At 39.9% G+C, this 25,452-nt stretch overlaps 1 protein-coding gene across 1 annotated transcript in view; it reads right to left on the bottom strand.

Annotated features, from left to right (window-relative positions):
* Positions 1-3,899: 3,899 nt before the first annotated feature.
* Positions 3,900-25,452, bottom strand: part of BRMS1L (BRMS1 like transcriptional repressor) — a 28,635-nt gene continuing 7,082 nt past the window's right edge. Inside the window, exons 2-10 of the mRNA XM_077323134.1 lie at positions 21,657-21,747; positions 19,566-19,693; positions 17,768-17,847; positions 16,165-16,261; positions 13,390-13,473; positions 12,022-12,086; positions 8,156-8,195; positions 7,419-7,545; positions 3,900-6,256 (exon numbers count right to left, since the gene is read on the bottom strand). Of these exons, the coding sequence (XP_077179249.1) occupies positions 6,133-6,256; positions 7,419-7,545; positions 8,156-8,195; positions 12,022-12,086; positions 13,390-13,473; positions 16,165-16,261; positions 17,768-17,847; positions 19,566-19,693; positions 21,657-21,747 (836 nt within the window). The 3' untranslated portion in view covers positions 3,900-6,132. The remainder of the gene's footprint in view (positions 6,257-7,418; positions 7,546-8,155; positions 8,196-12,021; positions 12,087-13,389; positions 13,474-16,164; positions 16,262-17,767; positions 17,848-19,565; positions 19,694-21,656; positions 21,748-25,452) is intronic.

Raw genomic sequence — 25,452 nt, 5'->3', positions numbered from 1 at the left:
TTGGATCTTCCATTCAGTTGGCCGTTCTCGCCAGAGGAGTTTATGAGGCAGTCTGCTGGTGCTCATTTTGCAGACATGGCCAAACCATTGCAGTCTGCACTTTTGGATTTGTTCTTTAATTTGTAGCTGGTTGTCACATTTTGTACAAAATGTCTCATTTTGGTTATTATCACATGGAGACACACCCAAAATCTGCCGCAGGCATCACATTTGGAAGGTCTCCAATTTGTTTATGTCAGGTTTTAGTAAAGTCCATGTTTCTGAACCATATTAGTAAAGTCCATGTCTCTAATCCATATAGGAGGATTGGCAGGATTAGTGTCCGGAAGAGATGAACTTTGGTCTTGAGAAAGATGTTTGTCTTCTTCCAGAGGCACCATCTGAGTGTGGCAAATGCTGATGTTGCTTGGCCAATCCTATTGTGGGTTTCAGTGGTAGAAGCATCACACCTCCCTGCTCTAACAGTGATATATCAGCTGGAGCATTCCATTTTTACCTGACACATCAAATCTTTGGATGTCTTTAGGAGCATGCAGCTTCTTTTACACACTGCTAGTATCTCCAGATTCTCTATCCTCCCCTCACTATGGACAAAGAATATCTGAATTAATAGAGTCCATGTTTCCCTTCCTAACTAGCAGTTTGGCATTATACAAATGCTGCATTAATGTTCTGGAGGCTGTAGCACACCAAGAGGCTTAAACGTTTATGCTTCAGTTGACGTAGAAGTGCTTTTCTCCCTCTCCTTCCGTCTCTCCCACAAACACCCTTAAAAAGTGGCTCTCATAACAAGTACAGTTCCCACATTCACCTTGGCAACAGATGGACATTTTTATTGCACAGGAGGAACACTTACTCCGGGGTAACTGACACTACCTCCAGCATCCCATTTGCTCTCTCTAATCCTCTTCTGCAGGCTGGCCGGCATCAAAGACCGAGAGACTTGTCCGAGGCATACCACCTCAGAAAGGATTTTCCACATGCTCTGTTGCAAAAAGAATTAGCTTCTTACCTCTTCCCAAATTATTTGTTGGTAACGGCCAGAGCTATCCTAGCTGTGTGCGTAAGCAACATTGTAGAAGTTTTTCAAAATGCTTTTCTCTCCTCAGAATCCATATTTCAAGAGAGTCCATTCAAAAAATGCAGAAGAGAACATTAAATTCAGAAGAACATGAAACAAACAAAGCATGAATTCCTTTAGTTTTACTTACAAATCTTCTTCTGAGGAAATAGCAGTTTATTGAAGCTTCCCAACAGGTTTAAAAAATCTTTGAAAGTGTTTCAGTCAAAAGAGAGGATAGAGGCTTAACAACTCAAATGTACATGTGCAAGAAATTTAATCAACTTTCTGTACCTTAAGGGAACAACAGCAAACAACTGATGCAGAATCAAGCGGGATTTCCCCCTCTTGTGGCGGAAGGATGAGCAAAGCTCTAAACTCATTAGAACCAGCAACATCTGGTTTAGGCAACTGACAACAGTTGGACCCATTGTCACCCACAAAGATTGCCTGAAGAAAGCCAGGACATCTCCTGGGCTCTTGGAGCAGTGCAAGTTTTGGATTGTTACACTATATTCCTAAGCAGAGCAGTAACAGCTTTTCCATTTCCACCCCTGTCTGCGTGCTTATTTTATTTTTATTTACTGACATACCCCATACCTCTCCTGTACCGCAGGGCGGTGGGAACTGTAAAGTGCCATTAAGTCACGGCTGACTTATAGTGACCTTGCAGGGTTTTCAAAGGAAGAGATGTACAGAGATTGTTTATTTGTTATTGCCTGCCTCTCTACATAGTAACCCTGGACTTCCTTGATGGTCTCCATATACACCTATATAGGATTGGGGAGACTTGTCTTGGCAGTAGCAGGTACGAAAAGGATCTAGGAGTCTTAGTAGACCATACATTGAACATGAGCCAACAGTGTAACTCAGTGGCTAAAAAGGCAAATGGGATTTTGGGCTGTATCAAACGGAGTATCGTGTCCAGATCACGGGAGGTGATGGTACCGCTTTACTCTGCTCTGGTTCGGCCTCACTTGGAGCACTGTGTTCAGTTTTGGGCACCCCAATTGAAAAGGGATGTTGAGGAACGTGTCCAGAGCAGGGCAACAAAGATTGTAAGGAAAGATTGGGGGAGCTTGGTCCAAATCAGCTGGATCCAAGATAGGCTGGGCCATCCAGGTCATCTCTAAAACAATGATAAAGTAGAAATAGGAGGACTCTATTGACTTATTCATGAAATGCTTATAGCAAAACAAATTTTAGGCACGTTCAGAAATTAATCAGTTTAACTATTTAAAAAGCAGTATATCGCTGTAACAAATTCTATAGCTGCCTCACCACTGAACCTTTCATAAAGCATCCAGGTGCCCACAGGGGCTGTCAGCCAGCCGTTTCGGCAATGCGATCTGTGGTGTTCTGCTGTGTAAATGTTTTGTGTTTTATTTTTGCACATTAAGGTCAGACTTTGTACGTATGTATGCTCTGGTTTAAAATGCAGGCCTCTAAGGTAAGAGAGGCTGGATGCGTGAGTGATATAAGTTTGATGACTGGATGGTAGATGTAGCCTCAGAGGCAGAGCGAACTGACTTGGTTCAAGGGGTTGTGAAAGAGAGATAGTTTGGCTCATACTGTTTGCTGGTTACACAGAGAAATGATTTTTTAATGATCCGTTTGGTAGCTTGTTGATCTATTTGAGGGTGTTCTACAGGTTGTTCCACTGGATTCTTTATGGTGGCATTGGCTCTTCACACACAGTCCAGTTGAGTTCTACTGCCTCCCACCCCATCATTTCTGCACAGCAAACACTTGGTTAAATAGGTAATTAAATCACTCACAAATAAAACAGCCATCAATAAATACTGTGTTTCAGTAAAATTCTGCCATGTTTGGCTAAGCAGTCCTTAATGATGCTAATGATTGCCAAACAAAATTGGAATCAGCATTATCCTTGCACACGTGCAGTTTCAGAAAAACTTCATGCAAACCAGTTCAGCGAGCATTTGTGACTCCTTAGCACAAACCACAGACGGAATGATCATATCAGTTCACTCCTTTGAACACAGCAAGTTTGAGCATCAAATGAGTTCACAGTGAAATTCACAGCATCCTTGTTCAAGACACCCAACAACAGAACGATATCAAGATGAAATACACAAAAGTGGCAGCAAATCAGAACACATCATTAGATCTTTGGTCCACCTGGCTCCATGTCATTTATGTTAAAGACTACCACTTGCCTATACACACGAGCACTTCAGCACTGCCTTTCTGGTCCTTCCCCTGCTACCTGCAGAAACCAGATGCTGCATCAGAAGGTGAACAGGCATGTTGCAGCAATTGGCCAGAATAACAATTCAATATGATGTAAGGTTAAAAGGTAAAGGTAAAGGTATCCCCTGTGCAAGCACCGGGTTATGTCTGACCCTTGGGGTGATGCCCTCTAGGGTTTTCATGGCAGACTCAATACAGGGTGGTTTGCCAGTGCTTTCCCCAGTCATTACCGTTTACCCCCCAGCAAGCTGGGTACTCATTTTACCGACCTCAGAAGGATGGAAGGCTGAGTCAACCTTGAGCCGGCTGCTGGAATTGAATTGAACTCCCAGCCTCATGGGCAGAGCTTTAAGACTGCATGTCTGCTGCCTTACCACTCTGCACCACAAGAGGCTCTGATGTAAGGTTACCCCAGTCTAAACCAATTTCACTGGCTTGTTCTCTTAGATCTGACATTTGCTACATTTTAACAGCTGCTATAATCAGCTCATGCTAGGCTGATTCTTGCAGAGGACAGAACTAGCATGATGGAGATCTGTTAAGACCTATTACTTGCAGTTTTGGACCTAGTGAACAAGTTTTTGTTTTGAAGGTTTATGCTACAGAAACACACTATGCACATGTATTTAGATTATCAATGACAGGTCATTTATTTATACACTAGGTTAAAAAATACAAAGATTTCATTACAAAAAAAAGGCTTTATCAAACTGTGTACATACAATAGGTTTTGTCAAAGGCCCACCTGTCATGATTACTTTATATACAATTTGGCTATTATGAGAGACATGCAGAGTAACAAGAGAGAGTGCTGCTCTAGATGGATTTTAGGCTTTGGGCGATGGTTACATAGTTTTGCCCATACCAGCAAATTCACTCTCGCTCAAACGTAAATGCAGTACATTGAGCTGGATAGATTTTATCCTGACCAGCAATAACTAGGATCAGTGTGACATTGGCTACAAAGACACAACAGTTCCTTGACACACAATAGTGGGGGAACACAACCACATGCTGTTCTTTCAGCAGTAGGCAGTCACTTAAGGACTGCAACACTGTTCTTGTGCCCAACTTTGGATTGCAATGTAGGGCATGCACAGTACATACGGACAGGACAGCTGCACTTCCACCTGCACATTTGTGCAAGGCCAAACACCTTAAAATCCTTCATTCAAAAATCCCAACACATTACAAAGCCATCTGGAGCAGGCTGCGCGCCTGCCACTAAGCACAGCTGAAAAGGTTCAACTTGCAAAAGGCAAGAGAGAAAATTGTTAGGACTGAATCCCTTTTTAATGCTGCTCACCTTCAAGACATTTTTAGTTAGAAGGTGAGCCAATGAACTGTAAGCCTGTGGGTGGAGCAGCATATCCCATTACACTTCTCCAAAAAGTGTGGATTTCAAATGTTACTATCTCCTTTACTAATGAAGCCATTTCCACCCACTGAACCAGTCTGCTGAGTATGGGATTAGGATTACTGGTGTCTGCCTTGAGAATCCAGTGATTTTTTTAACACACTGGCATTCCGGTCCAGGATTTCTGATAGCATGAGAACACATGTGAGGATTCCTGATTTAGCACCAATCCGATCTAGAACGTAAACACCTCTTTTGGCAGTCTGTTCCATCAGGTGCAGGCTTTCTTCAAAGATGCATCTTAATGGATAGTAAAGTGCACATAACCCACCAAGTAATGCCCCCCTCCCTGCCCCAAATCCTTTCTACACAACTCTAACATATATGGGAAAACTAGAGGTTCTATTTCAGAAGCTAAGGTTCTGAACTGCAACACTGTTGGAGCAGCAGAGGCAAAAGATATTGGGATATTTAGTGAATACCATTATTACTTTCCTATACCTAATTACACTTCTTTTGGCTAGGGATCATAGCAACCCTTTTGGTTATTGTTTTCCCCATTACAGAACAGGCACACCAAGGGAGGGGGAAGGGGGGCCCTTAATATTAACAGAAACAATATCATCTACTTTCCATAAATTGTTTCTGGCAAGCTCCAAACTTAGCACTAGAAAAGGAGGAAGAAGACAAAATAATCTTATCAGGTGCCAGCCTAGCTTAGGGCTGCACCTACACATTAATTGATGGCCTTTTCGTTATTAACCAAAATTAATAACTGTTAAACTCAGGTAACAAAGTTACAACTACTATTTTGGGTCCCCATTTTTTTCCAGTTGTCCACCTAAGAACAACTTCCCATTAGACCACATTAAAGTAACATTTGTGCAATCTAATATACATTTATAAGACAAGCATGGTGTGTTCTGTAAAATACAAGATGAATTCTTACCATGTAGTGATAAACTTCACAGTTACCACATTATTTTTTTTAAATGATATGACCACCACTTTTTTCATGTTTATACAAATACATATAGCCAGCAATCCTAGAAACTGGTTTGTGTATCCAATGGAGAACTAAACACACATCTGGGAGAAGACTTTCTAGTGCAGCTTCCTACTCAGCTCAGCAAGGACGTTTAAAATTAGCTCTCCCATTCAACTCTGAGCAACTACAGGAGAAACGCCAAAGACATCAACAGCTGTGCATATCCCCCCACCCCATCCCATATGTACAACATAACTAGTAAGGACTGCAGCCACTGATATTCTCTGCCCCCCCCCCAAAAAAAAGGTTAACGTTTCCTATCTCAGGCACTGGACCCAAATGAGAGGTCAACATGATTACATGTCACTTGGTTCAAGACAGCTGTATGAATATTAATTACATTACTACAAATACACAGATACTGCCACAAAAATAGATGAGAACATACAGTAAATACATCTGTCATCTCATGGCACATGAAGTAGGGTAACACTGTCTGGGTTAGTTGAATGGTCAGTTGTGAATATGTTTGATTGAATATTTTCCCTTCTGTAGCTGAGAAATATAGAGTTTGGATTTGCTTCCATCAGGCCTCTTAAACCACACTTCATCATGGTTAATTGTTGTAATTATGGCACTGAAAAGAGTGGGAATAAAAATCAGGAGCACATTAGGGTCCATGTGAAACTAGAGGATCACCCTAAACTGCACTGCCATTTCTGAACAGTACAGTAATTATTGGTAATAGAACATACTAACATTGTAACAATAATTACCTCATTAAATTAAGGCTAGTTAATAGAATACTGGAACACTGATACTGGAAAAGGTACTAAACATTACGGCGTTTGTTTACAAAGCATTTGCATCTCTTAACAGCTCCCTTTCTGTTAAAGAAGTAAAAAAAAAAAAGACTGTCAGTATCGCACAGGGTCAGCAACAGAGTGAGTGGCTGGCAATGCGGTAACCACGGCAGCACTCACGGAGGCAAGTTTAGCCTGGAGTGCTGCCTACCAGCACTAGCTCACAATAAAAACTAGCTATTTCGATCCCACTGGGTTTTTACACACACAGCCTAGTCAGCTCCATATTAACTGAAACTGCCCATGTGTCACTCAGGGAAGCTCGCTTAGCCCTGTTCTGATGTTCCCATCTCTTCAGGTTTTTTAAATCATTTATTTTCAAAGGTTTTATAAAAATATATATATTATTTATTTTTATTCTTATATTTATATGCCGCCCTCCCTTGCGGCTCAGGGAGGGGGTAACTCTGCTTAGGATGCTAAGTGAAAATATTCCTGGTGGAAGAGACAGAGAGTCTGTGAGAAAAAGATGGAGAGATTAAGAATACCTGCTTGAGAAATGTGTGTGCTGAGTGTCCCCCATTAATCCCATGCTAGCCTAGAGGATTGATGTTTAGGGATGTTTTTAGAAAGGGGTTGGAGATGTCTTCAAATGCTAGCATTATACAGATTCCTCAATGTACAGCAGTGGCCATGCAGCAGGCTGAACTTACATACAACTGTACATGAGGTTATCATTCAGTGCTCAAAACTGTCATGCTGGGTGTAAGATGGAGTCTCTCCTTCCCCAGGCATTGAGATGCATTGGTATAACACCAACCAAAAGAGGAAACAGTGAAAATACAGGGTATAACCCCTGGGGCTTTTCTGCACTCCTTTCCCCCAAACATTCCTCATGCACAAGCCTAGTACAGTTATTTTTACCACACGCAGAAGACAAAATCCAGTTTAAATTATATCCAACTAGTCAAGAGACCCATACATGCTAACCTTTACCTTGTAGGGCATTCATCTTTCCTATCAATACATATTGTTTGTCCACGTCCATACCACTCCCCATTGTAATAGAGTCTTCCTTCTTCAGATCTTGCACTGTACAGGTGTTTTTCCAACTTGACAGGGGCTGAAACAATCAGTACAAATAATGCTGACAAAGCAGGTAACCATTTAAGATTTGAACAGCTGCCTCCCTCATGAAGCAGAAAAATATCTTTTTTTCCAATTTATTCATAGTTATGAGTCCAGAATCAACCAGTCGAGTTCTGGATGGAGCACTATGGGCAATGTTGGTTCTATAATCACACTTGTCAGCCAAAATGACTCTCAGTGACTTTAAATAACTTTTTAAATCAAATGTTGCCAAAAAGCACAGTTCCACTGGGTTTTCTTCCTAAACACTAAACAAAGCTTCATGAAATATGCAGCATCTGTTGGGACCTGGCTGAACATTCAGGCTATTAGCTGGTAGAGATAATAGCAGTGGGAGCTGCCTAGATATTAGTCGTTCACCCTCCAGCTGGAATCTACTGTGCCCTTGCTTCTCTCTGGGAAGAATATTCCCACAGAAGCAACATGGATATAACAGTAAGGCCAGGTAGAACATTGACGTTTCTTTCTACCTTGTGAATGCCAGATCATGATCTAAATAGCATGCATTCCTAGGCTTTAAACCTTGCTTGATAAGGATCACCCAAGCACATGAGTAAATCAAGTGTTAAGAAAGCTGCCCTTACGTTCCGTTTTCACTCTGTGTGGTCCCAAGGTTGCCATTGCCTGAAAAGACAAAGAAGTGAAGTCATTCTTCCAGTGAATCAACGTGCTTTGTTCAAAAGAGCAGCTTTATGCTACCTCCTGCATAAATGGAAGTTCCAGCATAAATGGAAGTTCACACAAGATACTTTAAGGGCTTATCTACACATGTTCTTCATATTCACTGGGGAAAACAGGATGACTTTGTATCAGCCTTGCATTGGGAGTTTTCTGCCTCCAACCTACATCTTGGTTTTTTCCTCCATGCAACCAAATAGACAGGGAGAACGCAGCTGTTGGCTCCCCATGCTATTTTTGCATTCTGCATTTGCAAACCTTTCAGTTGGAGCTACTGACTCCACTTAAGTTTACTTAAACTTACTTAAACTTAAGTAAGTATAGACTCATAAATAGCATAATTTTAGCAGTGGAGTAGTTCCAACTAGGTAGTTTGTAAGCTGCCTGGATGCAGGTAGAGAGGTGGGATATAAATGTTGAAAATAAAATAAATAATAAACATGAAAACAGCAGAGGGGAAAAGCTATACCTGCTTCTTCCCTGTCTGTCTTGACTACAAGCAGAAAGCTTTTGGAATAATCTCCATTAGTCTTTCAGGTACTTGTCCCTGTGAATGCCAGAATAATGCTGCCCAGAGAATTCTGGAGGAGGTTTTGCCTCTGTAGACTTCTGAGCAAACCAAAAATTAATTACAAAGTTCTAATTAAGTCTAATGCCAGAAAACTGACAAGCATTGTTGCACACAGTTAATAATATACTTCATGTTGGAGGGACGTGATCAGCAGTATACTGCAGGGTTCTGTGCTGGGGTCAGTATTGTTTAATATTTTCATTTGTGATTTGGATGAGGCAATAGAGGGTATATTGAATGAATTTGCGGATGACACTAAATTGGGTGGGGTGGCTAAATGTTTACTATTCCAGGAGATCAGAATTGGAAAATTGGGACATAGCCAACAAAATGAATTTTAATAGGAATAAGTGTAAAGTATTACATTTGGATAATAATAATGTGATGCATATAAGATGGGGGATACCTTGCTTCATAGAAGTACACGTGAAAGAGATTTAGGAGTTATGGTGGACAATAAGTTGAATATGAGACAACAGTGCAATATGGCATCTAAAGCTAATGTGATACTAGGATACATTACTAAGTGCACATAATCAAGGGAAGTTATAATACCACCGTATACCACATTGGTTAGACCTCTTTTGGAATACTGTGTCCAGTTTATTTATTTATTTTATTGATTTATTAGATTTTTATACCGCCCATCCCAGTGACCTAGTTCTGGGCACCACAGTTCAAGGGGGATATTGACAAGGTGGAACAAGTTCAGAGAAGGCCAGCTAGGATGTCTGAAAGGTTGGAATCCATGCCTTAAAAGGAAAGGTTGAGAGAGTTGAGCATGGGTAGCTTAGAGAAGAGGAGGGCAAAGGGTGAGAAGATAGCTGTGTTTAATTATATAAAAGGCATACATGTTGAAGAGAGGGCCAACTTGTTTACTGCAGCTTTAAAGACAATAGCAGCAATGGCTTCAAAGTATGGGAAAGAAGGTTCCATTTTAAATTCCATTTTAAATAAGAAAGTGGGGGGCTGGACTGAATGGCCCTTTGTGGTCTCTTCCAACAGTCATTGATTCATAATCCTTTCTTGAATTTATGCCTGCGTGTACCTGATTATCTCTACAACTACAGGGCCCAATAATGTATAGTTAAGTTTTGCTACTTTCCCTTCCTCCGGCATCTTGAGATACTTGCAAGTCATATGCCAAATGCTTCTTCTGTGCCCATACCAAGGCACGTCTACTCTATATTTTATATGTGTTGAACAAGGCACCATATCCCTTGACTATTGATTAACTTCAGAACAAGCAACCTTCTGTTATGGCAGCCCATGTAAATCCTCAACAGATACACCACTGTAATCACACTAACCTATTGTTCCTACAGCCTATCAGCATACAGCTAATGTTACTGCAAGGTGCATTTGTTCAGAAATGAGCAAAATATAAATTCACCAAGAACATAGGAAAAACAGTTTAGACCAGCCTTTCTCCATAGGGGTTTCATGAAACCCTGGGATTCCTTGACAGCCCCAGAAGGTTTTCACCAATTGAGTAGGAGTTAATATATATATTTTTAATTTTTAAAATTATCAGGTGATTTGACCATATATGGTTATATATATGGTTATATTGACCTACCCATCCCCTCCCAAAACAGCCAATAATGGACTTGGAGGGGGTGGAAAGGGGAGGGGCCCAGATCATAAAAATCCTTGCTGACCAAGGCTCATTGCATGTGGTAGCAACTGGAGTCCAGTGAGGCAAGTACTCTCATTTTAACTTAACTGTGTTGGGTGGTGGCAGGGGGTGACGGACCAGTAAATGTTCCCCAGCAAGTGGAGTAAGCCACAGGGCCATTTCTGGCATTGAGGAGATGGGGGGAGGGGGATGATGATGACAAAGTGTGATGTCACATCTGGTGGAAGTATCTGGGTGATGTCACTTCTGGTGACATGTGACTTTGGGAGTGTGGCAGGGAGGTTTGACCTGCTGACATCATTTCTGGGCTGACATCATTTCTGGGGTTTCTCAAAGCCTGAAGAATATTTCAGGGGGATCTCAATGATAAAAAGGTTGCGAAAGGCTGGTTGAGACCTGGCCATGGAATAAATTGACTGAATAACAGCTGTCTGTTCTCCAACTGTACTTTACATAATCTAGATGCTGTGCAATGTTTCAAATTGTTGCTCTCCCCATGCACTAAGTATTTTGAACATGCTTGTTAAAAAATAAGCTCTAATCATATCACAAATTAATTTACCTGTATTCTTATGTGCTGTAGATGACATCAGTTATGACATCAATGGCATCAGTTCCACCACCCAGCCAGCCCCTATATCAATGAATACTCTATCTCATAACCCTCCCACCATCCAATAAAGCCACCTGGGCTACTATCCCTATCCCTATACCACCAGATTCAGGTTAGATTTTTTTCTAACGACAAACAGCTTAAAACCCAAGTCACTTGCATACACATCAGGGATAAGGACATTCAAACCTAGAGCTCACTTCCATTAGCTATAGTATTATCTTACATTACTCTATTCCAGATGATTTAATCAGGCCTGGAAGCTCAGTGAAGGAGCTCCGGAAATGGATCTATCAAATGGATGCAGTACTGGATGGTGATATAATTGCTATGTCGAGAGCTGTCCCTTTTTAAACATTTCAAGAGAATTCACTGCAGATCCTCATATCTGGAGAGTTGACCATCCTTAACAGGATGGCATTTACTCATTTAAAGTTCCAATCCTTTCCATAGCGGTGCGTAGTCGGTTCTCCCATCACCCCCTATCTGAATGCATCTGTAAATGTGATAGGGGAGTGATTGAGGACCTCACACACTACGTCATGGACTGCCCTCTCTATGATGAACCAAGAGGCAAGTTTATTAAAAGAATACTCCCTACCACTTCAGGCCTCTCAAAAACTGAATATAGGATCTTTTTATTGTCTGATATTGAAGCTTACGTTACCAACAGAGTTGCACTTTTTGCTGTCACCGCTAAGAAAATCAGGTCCAAACTATGCAATTAGGATTAAAGCCCTAATCATTATGGTTCCTTTTTATCTGTGTAACTTTTTATTACCATGCAGGAACTCAATCGACAACTTTTAAACTCCTTGTGATGTCATCAGTTTGATATCTTAATTTTAACTGTTTTTTGTACTGAACAGTCAATTTGTAGGAAATGGCCAATGGCTGACTAATAAACTGAATCTGCATATACATCAGGGATAAGGACATTCAACCATACCTTTCTTATTGTTGTCCAGTCTTCAAGTATGTCAAGATCTTGCAGCATATATACTATATAGGGTCGTTCATAAGTTAAAGAACTTGTATTCTGACCAACGTGAAGCATGCTTAGTATAAAACAACCAAAACTAAAGAAATGCTAAGTCAGTTCCCAAATACATTTACAAATGTGATGCTTCTCTGGAAGCACTGGTACGTGTGCTTCATTAGTGAAGTAATGTCTAAGCCACTTTTTGGAGAACTTTTTCCAAAGCTCCTTAATTAATCCTAATTATTTCATAACCACATCCAAATAAAATTTCTAGAAAGGCAAACTTTATGGAGAAAAGGTTTCTTCTGAAGTTTGAGAAGAAAATTCAAGCATTCAATAGGCATGAATCAAAATTAATAGACTGATACACAGCTTTATGGTTTACTCATCATAAAAAACCTAGGAGGGAGATATAAATTAAAGGATAATAATAATAATAATAATAATAATAATAATAATAATAATAATAATAATAATAGTCTATATACTACAGAGGCACACAATTTAATCAAAGGGAGATTAATTACTAAGTTAATTGTTTAAAAATATTTTTCTATTTTAATTCAGTCCTCCTTTTTCAGCCCCATCTATATTAACTCATTTTGCTAGTGCCACTAATACATGACTTGCAGCATGCCCAATTCTAATTCCTCCATCTTTCCAGAGCCCAGAGGCCTCACTATATCATCTGTTAGTTCTGCTCCCATTTTCCTGTTGCTCTCCACTCTTGACTTCTCACACCAACATTCCCTGGTAGAATAAACAAGATACTCTCTTTGCAATTCATATTTTGAGAGTGTTTCAGCACAGCAAAGCTGTTGGCTGCAACATACTGAAATCTGAACCAGAGAAGGAGATGCAATCCACGTAGACTGAAGCAATGGCCCCAATTAACCCAGAGGCAAACAAAGGAAGAATGCCTTGTCAGCAGTTCTGCATCACTGGTAGAAGAATTTCACCCAGGCCCACCCTTCCCCTATAAATCAAGGCCACCACTAGACCAATCTCCTCACTTGCTTTGGGCTCTCCCATTCCCCACTCTCCCTTCCGGTGAGTTTTCTTGGGCTTTTCTACGTCACGTTCTTAATGACAGTCATCCAAGCTGTATATGCAAACCAGATGTCAAAAAAAAAACAACTGCCAGATAATCACAGCAAGTAAACTACCTCCAAGACCTCAGTAAAAACCTAACAATTATCAAGTAATGTCTTCAGAATTGTTACATTGCAAAACATTCCCTTTCTTTCTTAATTAACGTTTTTGTGCAGAGTCATCGGACAGTTCAGTGCAATGAATATCACAGCCAGTTAGTAACAGACAAACAGAAAAGGATATCTGATACAACAACAGGTTTTTTCTTGTCCGGACTAAATGGATCCTTCCTTTTCTTCCTAGATTGAAGTTCATCATTCCATAACTCTGTAAAAACATAAGAATGCTGCAGTTAAACTATTTTTTATCTACAGAATCCAAATAGGTGAGTCTGCCATGTCAGGGGAAACAAGCAATACGTTTCATGAGACTATTAATGCCATATGCTCATTTAATAACTGCAATGGCCATTGGCAGGTGTTATTAAATTTTAGAACAGAGGCAATGTCATTTTGTCAGCAGTCTAATGACTTACTGAATTTGATGGTTATAAATTATGCTTCTGACTTTAATTAAATAATGTGAATATATCAGAAGCAGGAAACCAGCTGGAGAGACAGGTTGGAGGCTTGGACAGCAAAGAGGTGGAAGAATTGCTAAAGGAAGATAGGGAGATTGCAAAGAAACAGAATTAAGTCTTCCATTGTGAAAAGTGCCGATAGTTACTCAACCTATCTTTAGGAAGGGTGGCTGAAAAACTGGGTAAAACATGAGTTACACATGAGATAATTGTCCAAATTAATGGAGAATTAATGTGTCCATTAATTTGGTTACTAGACAGATTATAAACAAAACAACATTCTGGATTTGGATATGCATAGCCAAGGACTCAAGAAATTCAGCTGGGAAACCACTGATCTAACAAAAATATTCTTGTCACTAAACTTGGCTTCCTTATCAGAGAATTGGATAACAGTCACAACACAAAACTTTTCAGAGTTATCATGAGAGATACTGGAAGTTCCAGGCAAATTATCCTAATGACTGTTCTGGGTGAAATGGTAGAAACACTTCTTAAAAGATAAAAATATTAAGTACATAGAGGAACATGTCCTAAGGTTCATCAATCTCCATTGCTCCTATAAAGATACCTCCAGCCTCATTACACTTTTGGATTGTTAATAAGCATGCACTTATGTGAGATCTAGTATAAATTGTTAATAAGCATTCACCAAACAGTAATCTAGTATATATTGTGGTTTGTATCCTGTGGAATACGTACGTATCCTCACTAGCCTTTCGGAAGTCCTCCAAAGTGCTTATGTTGGAGACTGTTGAACTCACATGAAAAAAAAACCTGCCAACTGTGGGTTGGGCTATAGTGAGGAGCAGAAACTAGCTAAAGTTAAACTCCCATTCTTCTTCAGTCAACAGAAATTTCTTTGGAGAAGAACCAGTATCAACCTGTTTGCCCTTCATCAACGTAGCCTGTTGGGTTGTGTGACATTTTGACCTAGTGAGCTCTGCAAATTTCAGCACTAGCATTTTGGAGATCAATAACTACTGAGGAAGCAGTAAAAGGATGTAGTAAAGAACCATACCTGCATGTGTAAATACTCCACAGCTTTTAATCGTATACATGGATTTCCAAAAAAGTCCTTTATCTAAGGTTCTGGAATAAATTTTCAAGATATAGGATAGGTCCTCTCATGGATTAGAGTAGAGGTGGCCAAACTGTGGCTCTCCAGATGTCCTTGGACTACAATTACCATGAGCCCCTGCCAATTGGCCATGCTGTTTGGCCACTCTTGGATTAGAGGTGAATACAGCAGCAAGGAAGTAGAACTAAATGGACAGCTCATAATAGAGGAAAATATACAGTGGGGTCCCACACATTCAGCCCCATTATTATTTATTCACAGAAGATCTCAAATCAGGAGTTGGCAATGAAATAATCACAGCTGCAGAGAATCTAAATTATTAAGGATGACGAACACCAGAGATGAATGTGACAAGCTCCAAGAGGATTAGTCTGAACTGGATGAGTAGATAACAATGTGGCAAATGAGGCTCAATGTAACTAAGTGTAAAGTGAAATACAGTAAGACAAAAGAAATCTCAGCTTCAGATATGCATGATAGATTCCAAACTGGGAATAACTGATCAGGAGAGATCTTGAGTCACAAGCATAGTGTACAGTCAATGAAAATGTCTATTCTGTGGGCAGCAGCAGTGACAAAAAGCAAAATTTATGCTATGGATTATTAGAAAAAGAACTGAAAATAAAATTGCCTGTAATGTAATGACTTTGCACAGGTTTATGCTGCTGTTCCACTTCTTAATTCTGTGTGTAGTTCTGGTCACCAAATCTAAAAATGGAAATGGTGCAGAAAGGGGCAACTAAAACAATTATGGCAGTGGAACACCTTCCCTAGCACACTTAAAAGGTGATAAAATATGGCTCAGTATTATAAAATTAGACATCGGGTAGAAAAAGTGGCCAGAGATAAACTTCTCTCCCTCTTCCATACTACTAGAACTCGTGGCCACCAAATGATGCTGATAGAAAGTAGATTCAGACCAAAAAAGGAGGATTTTTTTCACTCAAAAGGTAACTCACATATGGAATTCACACCTGCAACATGCAATGATGACCATAAGCTTATATGACTTTAAAAGGGATTAGGCAAATTCATGGAGGATAGGTTCCCAAACAGCTACTTGATACGGCAAATAAAGGGAATATCTATATTCAGAAGTGAAAACTCTGAAATGCTAGTACTGGGGACCAACAGCAGGCGGTATCCTTCAGCTAATCACTGCGTGAAAAAGGAAGCTGAAGTAAAGGAAAACTCGTCTGATCCAGCAGGCCTGCTCTTATGTTGATCATCTTTTGATGAACCAAAGGACTTCACATAAACCCAACAGCATGCTGTAGTTCATTAAAACCTTGTACAAACACCCCATCTACAGGTAATTTATTCGGCACAGTTGACTAGCTCCTCAGCTCTACGTTACCTGAGGTAATGTCAATGCTATGCCTGTCTTCTTCAAGTCGTCTGATTTTCTCTTCCAGTTCACTTTGAACTGTGTCATACAGCAAGAGCTTTTCACTCTGGAAGGAAAAGTTGCTAGGGATAAGTTAATAATGTAGTCAAACATTAGCCACTAAAAGCACACAATACTTCTACTGGATTGGGCACTCGAAATGCAAGACAACAACCACTTTCTACACGAGACTTGACTTATAAGCTACATTCCTTCACTGGGTTCAGAGTAGAAGAGGCAAGATGGAAAAGAAATGGTTGTGCTTTCAGATACTTGAATACAATACAATGCATGCAAATAAACGGTTTATGTTTTGAGTGGGTGTATGGTTGAAGAAGAGAGCTGGGTCAAAAAATGTTTTATTCCTCTTTCCAGGAAGCAATTTAGGATAAGTGGAAAGGTATACAATACAAGAAACAACACCAATATGTCATTATCATACTTTTCTTAATCCTACAAGTGGAAGCCTTAGATTTCCAGAGGTTCATTTAAAACATGACACTTAAATATACACAAATTCCAAACACTCACAGTAAGCTGATAAGGCCTGGTACTCAGTACCTTTTTAAAAGAAATTGTTAGTACTTCTATTGCATGTCTACCTGTCTACAAATTTGCCCAAGCTATGCAACCTAGAGCATTAGAATACATCTGTAGGGTTTTTTTTGCTCTTACTTTTCCATTGAATGTTTTGCATGTGTAGGTGGTACTTTATTTATTGCTACAAATATGACAATGTACTGATACAAACATGACAATCCCAGCAATCAAATTCCCAGAGTGGTGTCATCCCACCATTCTACAGTCTACTTTCTGCATTCCTGCCATTTCCATGTCCTATAAATCAGGGGTAGTCAACCTGTGGTCCTCCAGGTGTTCATGGACTACAATTCCTATGAGCTCATGGGAATTGTAGTCCATTGACATCTGGAGGACCACAGGTTGACTACCCCTGCTATAAATGACTGATGAAGAAAGAGGAAATAGCAGCACTCAGATCCATGCTGGTCATGGGAATGATACACCAAGAGAACAGAATAAAAAAGCATGTGGTTATCATATCATTAACAGAATGAATACTAAATAAGGGCATGGGGTCTGGTGGAAACCATAACAGTCAGAAACCAAGACACTGCAACTGGCTTTGTGTGCCCAAAGGAGCTTTATATTTTCAACACTATTTTCTCAAACACCAACCCCACTTCGGTCCTCATTGGCCCCACTTTTAAGACTAGAAAAGTTTCAAAGGCAGCACAAGAGTGAACCACATCACACAGAAGTGACCTAACTTATCCTACAACTTGTTTAAGTTTCCTGCCAACTTAGGTTATTCAACTCATGTTTTTCCTTTCAATGCAAAACAAGTGCCACATTTTTCTTCATTTCAAAAAGTAAACTCTGCAAGGCTGCTTAAATAGATCATTAAACATAACCACATTTAAAGAAATAAACTAACAATAAACCAGTGCTCTACCATTTTTGTGAATGTTCTATGTCCACAAACACTTGTCAACCACAGAACTATGCATGCTTCCCAACAATAAATGAAAACTGTTCCCAACTAAAACAGTACCTCACAGTGTTGGCGGGAAGCTTGAATTTCACACTCATATTTGTTTTTCACAGACTCTAAACACAGCTCTCTGTAGATACCTACAAACAAACAGTTTTGTTTAATTGGTTTTTTAAAATTATTATTGTTATTGTTATTGTTATTATTTAACCACCACTCCTGAGTGGCTCGTGGCAGTTTACAAAAGTCTGATTAAAAACTCATTAACCCCCCCATTAAAATGGACAATCACAACATCTACAACAATCACAGCAGCAAGATGGAGAAACCCTCAACCTCCCCTTACCCTTCTACAGGAGGGAGGAGAAAGGAGAGTCAAGTCAGAAATAGCATTCGTTGTTGACATCAGGGGGACCCCAATTGCTCTTCTTGCACTAACCCGGCCTCAACCATAGACCTGGCGGAAGAGCTCTGTTTTGCAGGATAGGTACCATATGGCTCACCAGCCACATTATAACAGACTACAGCATTCAACATGTATTGTTATTTAAAATCTTAATAGTCCATATTCTCAACTGAAAAATAATTTTCAAAATTATTTCAATGTCTAGATGGTAGGTAGGTAGACAGACAGACAGATAGATAGTTTTAATCCAAACTCCACTGAAATGTCTCCATTAGTTTTACTGTACCTTGCTTGAGAACTGCTTAGTCCTATGGATTCTACCAATACAATGCATGAAGAGTGCTTGCTATCTTTACATACTCAGCAAAGTTGAATTCTTACATAAACCCAAAATTGGATACATTTATATTAATATAGTTTCCAATCAGTTCAAACTGCATGTAGACAACTCACTCTCTATCTGATTGGCCCTCTCTGGGGTGAGCAGCCCATAGAATCATAGATAGGAAGAGAGTACTCAGCCAATGGGAGCCAATCAATTCAAACTGCATGCAGACTATTCACTCCCTACCTGATTGGCCTTCCCTGAGTGTGCCACCAACAGGGAGAGAGCACTCTTCCAATGAGGGCTAATTGTGGGGCTTATCTTGTGGGCCTTACATATCTTGTGGGGCTTATCTTGTGGGCCTTACTAATTGTAGGCCTTACTTCATCTTTCTACTGTTTGCTGGATTGAAGAGGTGCTGGTCTCTCTGAAAGGCCCTGCTGCTGTAAGTTGCCCCATCCTCAGCCTTTTCCCACCCTCCATTTCCCCCACACAAGGGGGGGGGAAGCCAGTTGCTTCATTTGCCTCCTGTGTTTGTCTCAGGTTTCAGCTCTCTGCTGGAAGAAAACACAGACGAGCTGCCAGGAAGGCAGAGAGAATCAGTATTTCAAAAACTTTGCCACACTGGATGTCAAGATCAAGTGGGGAGCTGGGAATGGGGGAGGAGGGCCACTACCCAGGGAAGTCACAGTGCATGTGCTAGCACACGTTGCATTCCTGGGTGCAACAGGCTTTGTCTCTAGTACATAAATAAATTTTGATTTTAAAAGCTAACTTCAATCAAGATTGCAGATGATCACAAATTACTTCTTAGCAATACTAGATAAACACATATTTGATAAAAACCTAACAAATCCTCTGAAATATAGTAACAAAATTTCATGAGGACTGGGATAGCTGAAAGACTAAGAGGAACATCAGAGTGGTCTACAGAGAAACCAGAAAGATGCATGCCAAACTGGAGAAACAACAAGGCTCTGCCCCATTGCAAGGTTCCCCTTATTTGGAGTTAAGCATTCAAGAGTTAAAGACTGGCATATTTAAATGTTTTCCTTAACATTTCACTTCTACCCAGACCCTGCAGGATATATCTAATTGAGTCGACAGCAACCACTTCATGTTCTTACCTGCCACTTTTGTTCGGATTTGCATGTTTTCTTGCAGAGCTGCCAGTGGTTCTAAGTACTCTGGTGCCTTTCCCGCTATGACCTCCTGCAGTTTTGCATCCACTTGGCTTAATCTCTCTTTGTAAAGTCTTAACATAATGAAGATGGAGTGCATTATATTAAAAACATGCAGAGAACATTGTATATTAAAATTTCTAAGAATCCTTTCACCCAGTCATCAGTGGTCACAATCCAACAAACTATTAAGACTGTCAACTCCAATGAAATCAACAAGACAAAACATATTAACCTGCACACCAAATTATGGTCAATTCATCATTTAAATGTTATTTGTCTTCTCTGCATGCTTTCCAATTTCAGTTTTTACAGCTGAAGACGAAGAAATCATCTAGGATTTTCTTCTAATAACCCAAATCTATACAAAGTATTGTGTGACCATTCAATTCATTTACATGATTTATTACAGGTATGGTAGTTGTGGAATTAGCAATCTGGGGCAGAGCAGGAGCCATAGTAACACTATCAGGGGATACACAAGACTCAGATGGACAAGCAAATGATCATTTACCAAGTATTGCCATTTCACTGTTAAATAGTTCTATGTCAGCAAAACTAAGCACTTCGGCCTTCACACTAGACTATATATTGTGGCACATAATAGCTTTAGTTGTTGTCTCTACCATATCCAAGTGCCAAAGTGATGTTTTTCCCCCAATCTTCAGCCCTTAGCAATAACACACATCTTTTGCATGTGTAGGCTTCTAGCATCAATCTCCTGCATCGTCCACTAAAAAATATGAAGTACCTGATAATGGAAAAGATCTTTCATTGCCTGAGTACCTGAAAACCACAGCTAGCCACACCAACCAACTCTGATATGTATGCAGTATAAGATATTTTCATGTTTCCACCCCAGGCCCAAGTATTGTCAAGGAAAGGTCTGTTGTTTGTTTTACAGTTTAAAAAGACAACTAGGAATTATTAAGTTGCAAGTCTGTTTCCAAGGAACTGTAAACCCATTTCAACCTGCAGAGCCTTGCACTCTGCGGGTACAAATCTGTTGGTCATTCCTGGCCCTCGGGAAGCGTTTCTGGCCTCGACCAGGACCAGGACCTTTTCGGTCCTGGCTCCTACCTGGTGGAATGAGCTCCCGGAGGAGCTGCAGGCCCTGCGAGAGCTTGCAGCGTTCCGCAGGGCCTGCAAGATCGAGCTCATTCGCCAGGTCTATGGTTGAGGCCGGCACGCTAAGGAAGATCTGTTTGACCCCCCTCAGGACAAAGATATCGCTATCTGAATGGCGGACTTGGAGTTATCTGCCTTCCTTGCCTTCTCTATGGGACAGAATGGGGAATTAATGGTTTTGCCACTTCTTGTTTTTCTTACCTGATGTATTTTTTGTCTGTGGTTTTAAGGGGTATTTTATTGGGGTTTTTATATAAACATTTGTAACCCGTTATGAGCCACTTGGGAATGGTAAGTAGTCTAAATAATAATAACAATAACAACAACAACAACAACAACAACCACCTTGAAAAGTTTTTAAAAATCTAAATATGTATCTAGACCTGAGCCTTGTATGAGTGTTACATTGGGCCCATCTCAGCCTGACCCACCCCATGAGGTTGTGAGAATTGTGGAGGAGAAAATGATGTTAAAGCATGGATAAAAGTGGGATATAAATAAATAAAGTCTTCAAAGTTCCTTAGATGGTACACATCATGCCCAGAATTAACTTAAAACTGGAACTCAAATATATTTCCGTAAGTACACATGAATCTCATTCAGAAGTTCTTCACAAAGTACCTCCACCTTCAGAGATAACCACCAGAAACAGAGGGACTTTTCTGTGGCAGCATCCCAGTTACAGCATTCCCTCTCCAATCATCTTTACTATCTTTCAGGTGCCAGACAAACTTCATCATGTTTCCTGTGGTGTAATTTGTTTCTTTTAATTATTTAATGTACTTTTACTGTTGGGAGTTTTTATGGTTTCTTATTGGATTTTAAAAATTTTGCACTCTTTATTAAGCTGCCTTGGGGCCTATTCCAGTGCAAAGCTGTGTAAAAAGAAACCTAAAAATAAATACTTACTGATCTTTAAGGTCTGTAAACTGTTTTTCAAGATTGGACATCTCATCTAAACATTCCATTCTTCTTCTTTCGCAGTCCTCAACATCCATTTCTGAGAAAGGAATTAAGAATGTATCAGAACAATAGGTTCTTCTCATCCAATCAGTTTCACAGAATTTAATATCAAAACCAAGTTGTTCAGCCAAATAAAGTCACTTGTTAGTGCTCTAAATGCAGAAGTTTCATCAGTCTGCTGGAAAAGATAGACAACCATAATGAAAGCTACGTAATTCCTTTTATTCCACTTTTGGCTTGTTTCCATGATGAGACTGCCCAATTTTTTTCTGCACCTTAATGACAAATATTTTAAGGTATTATTAAGCAAGAATCACATGTGGCGTAGTTGTCAAGGCACTAGACCAAAGACTTAAGAGAACAAATCTCTAGGCAGCCATGAAGCTTATGGGGTGGCCTTGGAAGAGTCCTTCCTTCTCAGCCTGAAAACTACCTCATACGTTTGCTATGAGGAAGAGAATTGTATATGCTATCCTGAGCTGACTGGAGGAAAGGTAGAGTAAAAACTGAACTAGATACAACATCTGAAGTACTCAGATATAGAGTTGATAACACAACTTTAATGTACCAGCACAGCTTTGTCTTTAAACTACATGAGCTTAGCACCCATAGCCTGGGCTAAAGTATATGTTGCTCCTTTGCAAGGGTAGGAGACTGGTTAACATGAAACAATGAGCAAGTGCAAACAGCCATGGTAGAGGGAATTTGACCCCCTCAGGTCTACATAAGAATAACATGACTCTACATGGACCCGCAGAACAGTCCAGTGGATAATTTAACCAGAATCACCAAATATGGGATGGGCTATGATGGAATACTTCACAAAATTATGATTACATCAAGTATACATCACTAGTGGAGTAGGTGATCTCAAATTTTTATAGCAATTGTTTGGGTGCGTGGAAGCTTTTCCTTTAACAGAAGTATGAAGGGCAGTCCTAACTGAAATGAATGATTCTATTTCTTGCATTGTGTTCACATGAAGAACCAGATTCTTGTATGTTATAACAAGAACTATTAGAATGTATGGGGAAGAGGAAGTGTGATAATACTGGGATGCAGAGTAAAAGTTCAGATTCACTGAAGTTCTTACCTAGGACCACTTTCACACATACGGAATATTGCACTTACAATGCACTTTGCAACTGGAAGTGGAAAAATCCACTTACAAACAATTGCTAAATGGCATTAACAGTGCATTATTCAGCATGTTATTTTAATGTGAGTTGTATGGGGTTTTATGGTTATGGGTTTTTGTAACCTGCCTCAAGTTAACCTTTTCAGGAGATGCGGGATATAAATCAAATTATACATTATAAATGTGAGAAAGCACCTCTTTATTTATTTATAGTTAAATTTATAACCTGCCCCATTGGCCCTTCCATCTCGAGGCAGTTCACAATAGTCAGTACAATAGTAGGTACAATAATAGGTACAAATAATAATTAAAAGTAAAACAGTTAAAAACAGCTCAGACAATTGGTGACATAAGAGTTCAGATTTCTGAACTCAAAGCTTAACTAAAAGGGGACACTTAATGGAGGGGGTTTAAGTGTAACAAATTAAGACTATATTTTATTGTTCTTTGTATTAACTACTTATACTATCTGTCTTATTTCTATATTTTTTCTGGCTCGGAATCAGATGGGGAGCCGTCTGACTTGCCATCAGGGAAGGACCTTCAGTTGGTGTGTTTGCTTGTCCAAGCTGCCCTCAACCATAGGCCCGGCAGAAGAGTTCCATGTTGAAGGCCCTACAGAACTGTGATAATCCTGATGTTCTCAGGGAGCTCATTCTACCAGGCTGGGGCAAGGGCTAAAAAAGACTTGGCACTGACTGAGGCCAGTCAGACTTCTTTGCGGCAAGGGATGCTCAGACAATTTACAGATGCTGAACAAAGCGCTGACTAGGGAATGTATTCAGATAGGCTTAAGACTTTTTCTGGCCCACAAGTAATTTAGCCACTCAACTATGCTTGCTTTTGACATACCCACCCCATCCGGGAGAACATTTCAGAAATCCGTCAGAATTTTTTGAAAGTTTTTTTAATCTTTCACATTTGTGAACTAGCAACAGAGCACTGACTGGCAAGAACACATTCCCAGAAGTCAATGCGCTGCTGCTGAAACTTATCTGTTAATACACTTCTTTGGGATGAACAAAAGCTTAACTGTTTGCTTAGTTCGGAAACAGAAAAAAACCATTTACTAGGGGAGAAAATGAGAATTTTAATAGTGCCAAGAAACTGCTCTAGAACACTGAAATGAAAGCTTCCCCTCATCAAGTACCATTTACTTGTTATTTGAAAACTTGCCCTGGTCTATGCTTTATAAAAACTCCAATAGGAACAAGACAGAAAAAGCATCTCCGCAAACACTCATTTTGCACTCTTACTTGCCCATACCTGCGAATGACAATACTACTGAAAGAGCACAACCATGAGTATGTAACGAAAGTGCCCTCTTTAACTACTGGATAGGCCTAAAAAAGAATAGCGTTGGACAAAGTAACTGAAAAAGCTATTCCTCAGCTTTCAATTCATGGAGATAGTTGCAATATTACCTAGCTCAAAGGTAACAGATGAAGTTTGGATTTCAAAAAAACAGGTCAGAACTGCACCACAAGACACACAGGAAGCAACGAATTCTGGAACTCAAGAATCAGAGGGCTCTGGCCTGACTACACTAGAGTCAAGCCTACTAGCCATGCCCTTGCTTTGTTGTTGCCCTCAGCGGAAGGTAGTATATATATACACATACACATACACGTTCCATGTAAACCGCCCTGGGACTCAGGGGAATAAATACAATAAATGTTCTTGGAGCAGATTACTATTAAATCTATATTTTAAAAATCTATAAAAAGCAAAAACAAACACTTTACCAAAACAGCACAGGGTAAAAAATGTACAGGGTTACCCATAGGAAGCACTTAGAGCAGGGTTGCACAACTTAACCAGTTACAGGGGTCTTAATGGATCCTGACTGGAGCTAAGGGGGCCACCATGTGGTATCACCTGGCTTCATTAAGTCTCACACAAACTGTTGACGGAAGGTGAGAATGCCACCTTTCAGCTGCTTTGCAATAAAGTTAGAGTTAGTATTCTGATCACTCCCCTAGGGGAGGAGGAGATTTCTATACTGCATCCCGGAACAGGACTATAGTAGAAAGTGGCAGGCATATATAGAGTTGCATACAGAGATTGACCATTGATTACTCATCGAGAAGGATCCTTCTCTTCTGAGGCATGGAAGACATCTTGTATGGTTTTCCTATCAGTCACTTAGGGAAGCAGGAACAAACCTCTTTCCACTTCCTGTCTCCCAACTCCATTTTGGGATTCCAACACCTAGTAATGATTTCTAACGATCTAACTGTAACATAACTTCTTTGAAAAGGACAACATGCAAATAAAAAGAAAGATATCAACAAGAAGCAAAAGATAGATTCTCTATCACTTTCTATACTATCATGAGGCTAACTATGATAGAATAATACTGACAGTATATTAAGGACCAAATGATGATGTAATGGGAGGGGCAGGAACTCCTCCATACCTCAGAAGGATCCTTCTCAGTGAGTAATAAATTGTCATTCTCTTTCTGAAACTTAACATATTCTTCTTTCATTTTCTTTCCAAAAAAATCAGGAAAAGGGAATAATTTTTCTGTTGTTTCTGTAGTTTGAAAAAATCAGGGTTTCCAAGTCTCTTAATCTGGGGCTTTAACTGACTCATTGTTTG

Source organism: Paroedura picta, chromosome 2 (genome assembly GCF_049243985.1).
Source record: "Paroedura picta isolate Pp20150507F chromosome 2, Ppicta_v3.0, whole genome shotgun sequence".
Lineage (NCBI taxonomy): Eukaryota > Metazoa > Chordata > Lepidosauria > Squamata > Gekkonidae > Paroedura > Paroedura picta.
This window is presented reverse-complemented; position numbering and strand designations above follow the sequence as displayed.